This window comes from Biomphalaria glabrata, chromosome 5 (assembly GCF_947242115.1).
Source record: "Biomphalaria glabrata chromosome 5, xgBioGlab47.1, whole genome shotgun sequence".
NCBI classification, from domain to species: Eukaryota; Metazoa; Mollusca; class Gastropoda; family Planorbidae; genus Biomphalaria; species Biomphalaria glabrata.
The window spans coordinates 17,728,033-17,738,617 of NC_074715.1; the positions used below are offsets into that span (position 1 = coordinate 17,728,033).

Genomic DNA, 10,585 nt, shown 5'->3' on the forward strand with positions numbered 1-10,585 from the left:
TTTCTTTTTACTGGCACTGGATAGATCCACATGGAGAGCGAGCATAAAGGAAGGGTCCCGGATTTGCAGATGCCATACACAACAGTTGTAGAAAGAAAGGGGGGGGGATGCATTTGTATTCAGACGTTATGAAATCAGTATAAATGTCAATTTTAAAGATGTATGTTTTTTTATGAAAACATATGTATCTATTTGTAATAGTGATTCAAAGAAAGAATTAAGTTTTTTTTTATATTTCTTTAAACTAAGTGACAATGGCCAATTAGTTTTTTTTTATTATTTACTTTAGAAAACATATGAAATGTATGAAGACATTAGTTGAACTTGAAACCACCTCATCAAATAGGATCCAAGCCTAGTCAAATGTATACAAATCTTGAAGACAGTCTTATTCTATGTCTACTGCGATTTACACATCAAGTTTGTGAGTCAAGCAAAAACAGTTATTACTGTAGTATAGATCAGTGGGTCCTACGCAATGAGACACGTCCCCAGAATGTTACACATGTCTTTGGATGTCATTAGCCACCATTCGAAATCCAGACCATGTGAAAATAAAACAATGTCTCACTTCTTATGCATCTACCTAAATTTTCCAGGAAGTTGATACTGAAAGTAGATCGATTTAGAACAATCCTATAAATATATAAAGAGGCTAAAGTAGAATTATCTAGACAAACCCAAGATAGAAGAACAGTAAGATTATTTTAATTGTATAGAAGATCACAATTAGGTGAGTTTAGACATTTATTTTCGCTTCCGTTGGTGTTACTGTAGATCTTCAGTACTGTACTGTACCCAGGATAGTTTATTAAGTTATGTCCTGTATATTCTAGCCTCCAAAAAGGTGTTTCCAGTTCTAGATTGTCAGTAAATTAATAGGTAAAATACACTTTAATTTTCTTCAAAAAATTATGAGAGCTTAAAATACGAGTTTAGAATTAAATTAAAAGAAAAAGATGAAAAGTTTTATAGACCATTAAACTAATATCTTATCTTATCTTATATATTACAGACGTTACTTCAAAAAAGAAGATGATTAGGTCCTACGCGTCATGCATTTAGTCATGCATATTAACCAATGACTTAAATTCTGCCAAGTCACTGGTTTTCCTGTCTAGCTCAGGCAACCCATTCCATGCTCTAATAGCACTAGAGAAGAAGGAGTATTTGTACAAATTTGTCCTAGCATATGGGACGAGGAATTTGCCTTTATCTTTGTGTCTTTCAGAGTATTTTATTAAATTTCGTTTTTGTATTTGAAGATTATGGTTCAGTGTTTTATGTATGATTGCTACTTTACTTTTGAGCCTTCTGTCCTGAAGGCTTTCTAAATTTAGTGATTTTACTAAAGGTGTTACTCTAGTCAAATGTGAATATTCGTTTATTATGAATCTCACTGCTCTATTTTGTGTCTGCTTCAGTTTCTTAATGTTTTCTTGAGTTGAGGGGTCCCAAATGGAGGATGCATATTCTATTATTGGCCTAACCAAGGTTAAATAACATTTTAGTTTTATGTTCTTATTTGATTTATAGAAATTTCTTTTAATAAATCCTAATGCTTTGTTTGATTCTTTTGTAGTTTCATCAATATGTGGATTCCATGACAGTTTTTCATTTATTATAACACCTAGGTATTTTGCGTTTTTAGTCTGTGTTACTGGTTTGCCATGAATAAGATAAGTGGAATTAATTTGTTTTAGTTTTTTTGTTACTCTTAACAACTGACAATTTTCTGGGTGGAAAGACATGCTCCAATTTGATTCCCATTTCTGTAATTCATCTAATTCTCTTTGTAAAATATCTGCGTCTTGTGTTGTTTTTATTGTTCTATATATTAACACTATATATATTGTTGGTGGTACCGGTATTGATTTTAAAAGATAATTTTACCTGATAAGTTTCGCCTTTTTGGGGGGGAATATGTTGTGGGCTTACTGGTTGGCGTTCATACTACACGAGTACTTTCAGACAAAAGGTTTTAGAGTCTATTGACAGAGTGATGACCAATCTATTTCAGACAAAAGGTTTTAGAGTCTATTGACAGAGTGATGACCAATCTATTTCAGACAAAAGGTTTTAGAGTCTATTGACAGAGTGATGGCCAATCTATTTCAGACAAAAGGTTTTAGAGTCTATTGACAGAGTGATGACCAATCTATTTCAGACAAAAGGTTTTAGAGTCTATTGACAGAGTGATGGCCAATCTATTTCAGACAAAAGGTTTTAGAGTCTATTGACAGAGTGATGACCAATCTATTTCAGACAAAAGGTTTTATAGTCTATTGACAGAGTGATGACCAATCTATTTCAGACAAAAGGTTTTAGAGTCTATTGACAGAGTGATGGCCAATCTAGAGGCGCATGAATTTTATCTTTACGATAGCGTGACAAGTTTAACTAAAATGTGTGACACCGTCCCTGATGACGCTGTTGGGTTCTCTCTTTTAAACAAACTATTTTGCTACTATTACTGTAGTGCACTGCTCTTCATATTTCGGTGAAGACTGGGTTTTTAAATTTCGTTTTTTTTTTTTAGAACGCCCCAGGGTTCACCCAACTCTAATCAGTATCTGGATTTGGTTGAGGAAAATAAAGTGGTTGGTTATTGTGATGGCCACATGACACCCTTGTTAACAGTCGGCCATAGAAACAAATGACCTTTAGATCAGAAGGTCTGAAAAGAAAAAAAAAATGTTCACATGTTTGTAGAAGAGAGAAAATAACCTTTGTATCTAATTCTAGCCATGTTTCAACAAAAGTTCATGTATAGATAGTGTGAAATTCCTTGCCAAAAAGAAGTAACATCCAAACAAAATCATTCCCATCTTGTATTCTATTTTTTTTTAAAGCAATTTTGTACTTAAAATCTAATGCTTTGAAACATTTAGTTCACGCTGTCATTTAATTTTTAGAGTGTATTTCCTTTTTAGCGGCCCCCGTAAGGGGAAAAAGCCGCTATTAGGTTTGTGCAAAATGTCCGTCTGTCCGTCTGTCCGTCTGTCCGTCTGTCACACTCAGATCTCGAAAACTAGAAGAGATATGAAAAATATTATTTCATCATTAAATCCGGCTTGAAAAGTTTAGGTGCAACGGCTACTTTTGGTTTTCTAAAAGCAAACCGTTTAATTTATAAAATTAATTATGCAAGCGATTTTTTCATAAAAATACACCAATTCTAAAACAATTACGTAAATGTAAGGGAGGCAATGTTACAATATGCTAACAAAGATGGACAATTTTTGTGTATTTTCAGTATCACTAAGTCAAATATATTTTTAAAATGTACAGGAAATGTTTACAACAAATACAAATAATAGTTAAAGACGTTTTTTCTGGTCAACTAGCTGCTAAAATTAAAAGAAAACATTTCTGTTTGTTTATAAAGGCTAATAATGTACTTTGTATGTAAATATCACGCACATTTTTTTAAATGGACTTTTTATGCAGCGATTTTCGTGCAGTAGCGTAACGTCGCAACATGATCAGGTGCTAAACCAATTCCTTAAACATTTTTAAAAATCAGATTTTATTTATTTTTTGTTTAGTGCCCCCATCCGAATAAAAGAAGCTTATTTTTGTTCGTTTTGTCTGTTGGTCGGTCTGTCCGTCACGATTAGATTTAAAAAACTAGAACTCTAAAAGCTATTGAAAATCTGATTTACCCTTTAATGTTCCTCCCATAACATCTCAATAGTTTTAAGTATCTAAAATTGATTGTTCCGGATTTTTTTGTGCAAAACTAATCAACGCCAACAAATGTTTGTTTGCTCTTCTAACTTATATTACATTCAATTTCCATGCTTAAACGTTGCAAAAACACATTATCAATAATATGTTGTTCCGTTTTTTATGTAAATAGCATATTAATGCTAAATCTCTATACTGACTTATATTTCATTAATTGTAAAAATGTTCCGGATATTGTTTTATAAAACATGAATTATGCCTAATGATTGTTTGAAATCGCATAAGGCTTTTAAAAAAAGTAATTTACTAGAATTGATTACTGAAAATTACTTTTTATACATTTAATTTTCTTGTAAAACATAACATAGAAGTTTTGTAATCGATAAAGAAAGTTCCGGATTTTGTTTCTTACAAATCGTCGCCAGAAATTTCCGAATTTATTTAAAAATCTACTAACGCCAAATAATTGTTTGAACTCCCTCTTCTAATTAATAAACAAATAATCTTCTCATTTACGAAATAATGTTTTTACGGATTTTTATGAAAAATATTTTAACTCACAACTCTCTTACAGTACATTTAACTTTCTACCTAAAACATTAAAAAATCTAATTATCGTTAATATTATGTTCCGATTTTTAAGGAAAACAGAATCCAAACACCAAAGTAAGGTATGGAAATCTCTCCACGTGGCTGTAGTACATCTAATTTTTATACGAGACCATCCAAAAAATTTAATTAACGGTATTACATTTATCTGAAATTCTCTTTTTCTTTTACTATTTATACAAACATCCGGAACAATCTATTATATAAACTTTTCAATTGTGTTCATACCTAAAAATTATTGCGATGTTTTGAAACGTAAAATAAAGGTTAATCAATTTTTAATAACTTTTAGTTGTTTTTTTTTATATCAAGATAACGGACAGACCGACTGACAGACAAAACGCAAAAACAATGTGGCTTTGATCCTTTTTAAATAATATCTATTAGAACTCAGTGCACCAATGTCTATGAACCCTCGTTAAATATCTCGTGTAAATAAAGACATTTTTTTTTATGGTACCGGTACTAGCCTATTGTGAGGTAATGGAATTTTTTTTCTTTGACGTCATATGAATGGACTCTTTAAATGTAATGTTAAAAGAACGCACTCGGTGCACCAATGTCTATTAACCCTCGAAAAAATTGCTTGTATTAATGAAAACATATTTTAGTCTAACTAAGCCGTGTGACGTAGTGTTTTTTTTTCCTTTGACGTCACATGGAATGAATTCTTTAAATGAAATGCTAAAAGAACGCACTCGGTGCACCAATGTCTATGAACACTCGAGAAATGGCTCGTGTTGATAAAGGTGATTTTTAGTCTAGCTAGGCCGTGTGACGTAGTGTTTTTTTTTCCTTTGACGTCATATGGAATGAATTCTTTAAATGAAATGCTAAAAGAACGCACTCGGTGCACCAATGTCTATGAACACTCGATAAAAGGCTCGTAATGATGAAGGCGATTTTTATTCTAGCTAGGCCGTGTGACGTAGTGTTTTTTTTCCTTTGACGTCATATGGAATGAATTCTTTAAATGAAATGCTTAAAGAACGCACTCGGTGCACCAAAGTCTATGAACACTCGATAAATGGCTCTTATAGATGAAGGCGATTTTTAGTCTAGCTAGGCCGTGTGACGTAGTGTTTTTTTTTCCCTCTGACGTTATATGGAATTAATTCTTCAAATGAAATGAAAAAAGAACTCGGTATAGTAATGTCTATTAAGCCTCGTTATGTGACTCGCGTTTAAAAAAGGAATGATATCTTGATTTAGATCTAATCTAGATTTTTTAAACTAGATCTAGATTTTTATTACAGTATATCTAGATCTGGATTTATATTCTAATTAAAATTATTTTAGAGTCTAGATCTAGAATTTCTAGATCTAGTTTAGACTAAAATAGACTAGATTAAGATGTAGAATTTCAATTTCTAAACTTAAAGTGTAAAAAAAAAGTGTAGATTTTCATTTCCAAACGTTTTGATCAATATTGTAATGTTTTAATATACTAAAACTAATCTACTATTTTTTTATTAAATTTAAATTTACGGCAAATTAATCTTTGAAACATTATTACTTTTGACCATCGGATGGCTGCCTGGTCGTGCGGTTTGCGCGCTGGACTGTCGTTCAGATTTATGGATGGCCCAGGGTTCAAACCCTGCCCGCTCCCATCCCCCGTCGTCCTGCGGGAGGTTTGGACTAGGAAGTAATTATCTTCAACTCTGAAGGAACATCCGAAACGTGTAAAACATTTTACATCAAAATTAAATCACCTCTTGAATATTATTTGCGAATATGCAGATCCGACAGGGATCCGACTTCGACGGGGGCCGCCTCTGAGTTTGTGTAACACAAACTCTCTTTGTAATCTTGTTTAAGATGATTTTATTTTCTTTAGAAAATGGCAAGCGGCACAGAACAAAGTTTTCAAAGACGAATCGCTGACTTCCCTTGTATGTTTAATATGGGATCATCTGCTAACAGAGACGAAACTGATTTAACAGCAAAATTAGAGACAGTGCTTCAGGAAAGTGGGTTTGACCAAGACATTCGCAGACTGAACTATTTAACTTGGATTCAGTTTAATCTTGAGAAGCTTCGTGGTCAAGAACACAAAGAATCTTTGCAATGGAATGAAAAAGCTATGAAATTGTCAAGTGGAAATGACCTGGTTTCCCTGGCCAACAGAATTTATCTTTCAAAGTACATTGGAAAAGAGGACGAATCAGAAAGATGTCTTCATGAACTTGAGAACAGGAGAAGCATTCCGGACTTCCAGGATCTTCTAGCCGATGCAAAAGCACAACAAGCCTATTGCTATGCAAGAATTGGCGATCCAAAAAATCAAGACTTGGAAATAGACCTTTATATCCAAGCTTTACGTGTGAAGACAGACTTTCGCTGGAATTACGGACTTGGTTTGGCTTGTATGCGATCTATGCATATCCATATGAAAAAATACAGATTTAAGTTCAATAGAAACGAGAGAGTTCAATTAGGCGCGGCAGCACTGTTTGAAGCTATCAGAGATGCTCCAGATAATGATCTCAGAGGTCAAGGCTACATGAATTTAGCTCTTTTGCAGAGTTATTCACGTCGATTTGCTGCAGAGGATTTAACTGACAGAGACTGCAGAATACTTTTCAACAATCTGAGCGTGAAAGAGTTAATTGATACGGCCGTAGAGCTAGGCCCTAACGACTACAAAGTTCTTGCTGATTGTGGCCGAGCGATTGCAGATGATGACAAGGAGGAAGCCAAAAGGCTGTTTATGAGGTCAAACGCGATTCAAAGAAATACAAAGGCGTGTTACCAATTGGGATTTCTATCTTCCGACGTGAATCAGAGATTGGCGTTATGGCTTGATGCTTTAAAGTTATCTCATTACGGAGACAAGGCTATTATCGGAGGCATTCAAAAAATCCTGAATGAGAGAGCTAGAGATAATCCTATCAACAAGTGCTTCCATCAACATTTTCATGAAGTCGGAACTGCTAAAAAAGATGTACTGATCTTAGTACAGGATGAAAATGACCAAGTAGACAAAGTGTATCAAATATTGACAGCCTGTTTCGGACTTACAGCTACCAAAGTTGTCATCCAGGTAGTAAATATTACAGGTTTCTCAATTATTAGAGAACATATATGACAATTAACATCAAAATCGATCTTTAAAATTGTTTAGATATCTCCAAACTACTTTAGCACATATGTATGCTACTTTAGCACATCTTCTTGCTACTTTAGCACATCTTCGTTCTACTTTAGCACATCTTCGTTCTACTTTAGCACATCTTCATGCTACTTTTGCTCATCCTCTTGCTACTTTAGCACATCTCTATGTTACTTTAGCTTACTCTGTGCACTCTTTCTAGCCCATCTATTAAATAACTTGAGTTAAATCTGGAATGTAAGATAAGTCCTAGTCTCTACTAGAGTTCTCTCTTAGTCCTCTACAATATCACATGTTTATTTCGCCATTCATAGCAATAAGTGATTAAAGAACACCTGAGCTTATTTTCATTTAACTAGATCTTTGTTTTTATATATTGCTTTAACCATATTAGTTTTTGTTCTAACCTAGATCTTTTGGTTTATAATTTAGAATTCACAGTCCTGGAAAACTGAAGTTAGTCAACATCACGTAGTGATTATAATACTTCCAAGGCTTTTAAATAGGTAACTCTTCTTTATCTTATATGTAACTCTCTCTCTCTCTCTCTCTCACACATATAAACACGTTCAAACAGGAGTACCTGCCATAGAAAAATAAATTGTCGGACTATAAGTATAAAATGTTTTTTAGAATTCGTCTACATAGAACTTAAGTTATAATTTTGCATGTGATCCTGTAAATGAATCTAGTAGCCTATATGTATCATCCACTCTACTGAATAGTCTTTAAAATCATATATAGTTTCATCTCTTGTAAATGAACACTTCATATGAAATGTAGACCCATTACAAATAAGTGTGTTTAACATATAGTGTAAATAAGCAAATAAAAATGATCTTCATTATTCTAAATCTATTTAGATTTTAAAGACGACAAGAAATAATGAAATATTTTAATTTTTAAAGCCATTTCTCAGAAGAGATTACATTCCTTGTTGACAAGGCTTGTCCAGACGGCCGCCATCAGACGATGAAAGTTCTAATTACAGACCAATCAACGAGAGTTCCTGCAACTCTTCAACCATTCAAACAATTGATATTGGCTGACGTTTTGGAAAACTTAGGAAATGGACAAATCACGTACCAGACTTTTGGAGGAAAGAACTTGCAATGCATCAGTTTACTGAAGTTGTTTATTTTTCTAATTGAAGAGTAAATATTAAATCCATTAAAATCTACATTATTTTGAACTCCACCAGCAAGTCAACATTCTTTGAACTGTTTATGATCAGATTTACAGATTACTCTTGGACTTACATCTAGATCTAGATAGATCTTGATACTCTTTAAATCTATATATAGATCCAGATCTACTTCCAAAGATAGGAAATAAATTTTAAAAAATATAAAAAAAACAAAAACAACATAATTGTCAAAAATAGAATATGCCTATGATTAATGTCTAGATAAGTTGTTATGAAAAAAAAAACAAACAGACTATTACAAATCCCTTTTTAAAAAGCAAAGCTTTTCTAAGAGGAAGAACTCAATAGTATATAAGTTATTTCCCATTTTCAGTCTGAAACAAAATAATTAATTATCAATAATAATGGACTAATTGTTTAATTTTTTAAATTGATTTATTGTTAGGTAGAATAAATAATTGTTTAAAGTTTCAACTTGATCAGAGAATGGGTGTGGGAGAAATAACGTGTGTAATTATGTAAAAGGGCAAAACCCAACATATTTAGTCATATCTGTGAATACCTAAGGATTAATATCCCTTGTTGGTTTCAAACTGGATAATTAATTACCAGTAATTATTTGACTAATTAGTTAATTTTTTTTTATTGATTCATGTATTGTCTATGCCAATGAATAATTGTGCAAAGTTTCAACTTGATCCAAGGATGGGTGTGGGGGAAATAATGTGGGCAAACGTTTGGCCAGAAAGAGTGAGTTGATATAAGTTTGTAAGAAGAGAAACTAAAACCTAGAGTGAGTGAAAATGCGCTTCTTTTGTTTTTAATGCTCATTGTTTAAACTATGATTTCAGAAAAAAAAAATGTTGAATAAATTTTTAAAAAAGTATTAATCTAACTTATGACTATAAATAATACACTCATTTTTACACATTTTTGCTGCAAATGTAATCATCAACAAAAATATATTATAACTGAATCTCTTTTTGTAGTATTTTCTTTTTTATTTTGAAACTTATTTGTATTTAACTTGATTTTTTTTAAAGACTTTACATTAGTCTTGACATCTATGTTTTGTTTTAAGTGAGTTTCTGTCATATGTTAATTTAAATTAGTTACTGTGATACTTTTGTATATATATATATTATATATGCACACATTGTATAACATTTTTAAAAACTTATATAATAATAGTTTTAAAAAACACTTATCTTTTGTTAATTTTTCTAAAAGAATTCTTAGCAACCCTCATCGCCATACATCAATGTATATTTTGAATACTGTAGTTTTGATAGAAGCCAGATCTACTTTGTTCTTAAAGTTAAATGTCTTATTAAGTAACTGTGTCATAATATTTCAAATGAAAGGAACTCAGATATTGAATGGAAAATGGCTTAAAATATTATGATCTTATGAGACATTAGTTTGTGCTTTTAAGAATATAGTAAGAATGTCATTATTCATTTGGACTACAAGAATTGAACACATATGGTTGCCTAGTCATGTGAAAAGCCTTTTAGAATGAATGTCATACAATGGTTACAATTGTCCTGGGTTTGAATCCTGCCCATTACTGACATCCCCCCTATCCTGCAGTTGGTATTGGGCTATGGGCTAGGATGAAATATTCTTCAAATAGGAAGGAACATTCAAAACAAAGCTCATCATGAATTCCACAAATCAAATAAGGTGAAGCCACAAAATGCAGGAGTGAAACTTATGTTACTGTAGATTTGAGTAGAACTTTCTAAAAGTAAACTTATGGGTGTCATGATTATGAAATAATACTGTAGAGATTTCTAGGTTTTTATTGGGGATGTTGATCTCAAAATAAATAAGTAAAAATAAATAAGAATTCTTAGAAGAGGTACTTAGTTCTTTTAATATATATACACTTTAATTACATTGAATCATTGTACACTGAGAAGCTGTTGTGTTTATTTATATTACACATTGTGCTTAAACTAATTAAAGTTTGAATTCTTGATTGATTCACTGAGTTACCCTGTATTCTTTCAAATCTGCAG

The 10,585-nt window shown here is 32.1% G+C and overlaps 1 protein-coding gene across 4 annotated transcripts; it reads left to right on the plus strand.

Moving 5' to 3' along the window:
• The first annotated feature begins 585 nt into the window (after positions 1-585).
• LOC129926534 (uncharacterized) lies at positions 586-10,549 on the plus strand. 4 transcript variants are annotated; one of them, XM_056031298.1, is made up of 5 exons: positions 604-733; positions 1,425-1,494; positions 6,140-7,345; positions 7,847-7,920; positions 8,323-10,549. In XM_056031298.1, the coding sequence occupies exons 2-5, from the start codon at positions 1,459-1,461 to the stop codon at positions 8,570-8,572; spliced, it is 1,566 nt and encodes a 521-aa protein (XP_055887273.1). In that variant the 5' UTR covers positions 604-733; positions 1,425-1,458; the 3' UTR covers positions 8,573-10,549. The 4 variants fall into 4 exon arrangements, with proteins under 4 accessions (XP_055887274.1, XP_055887273.1, XP_055887276.1 ...); XM_056031299.1 differs by lacking the exon at positions 1,425-1,494 and having other exon boundaries at positions 586-733; XM_056031301.1 differs by lacking the exons at positions 604-733; positions 1,425-1,494 and adding an exon at positions 751-882.
• Positions 10,550-10,585: the final 36 nt, after the last annotated feature.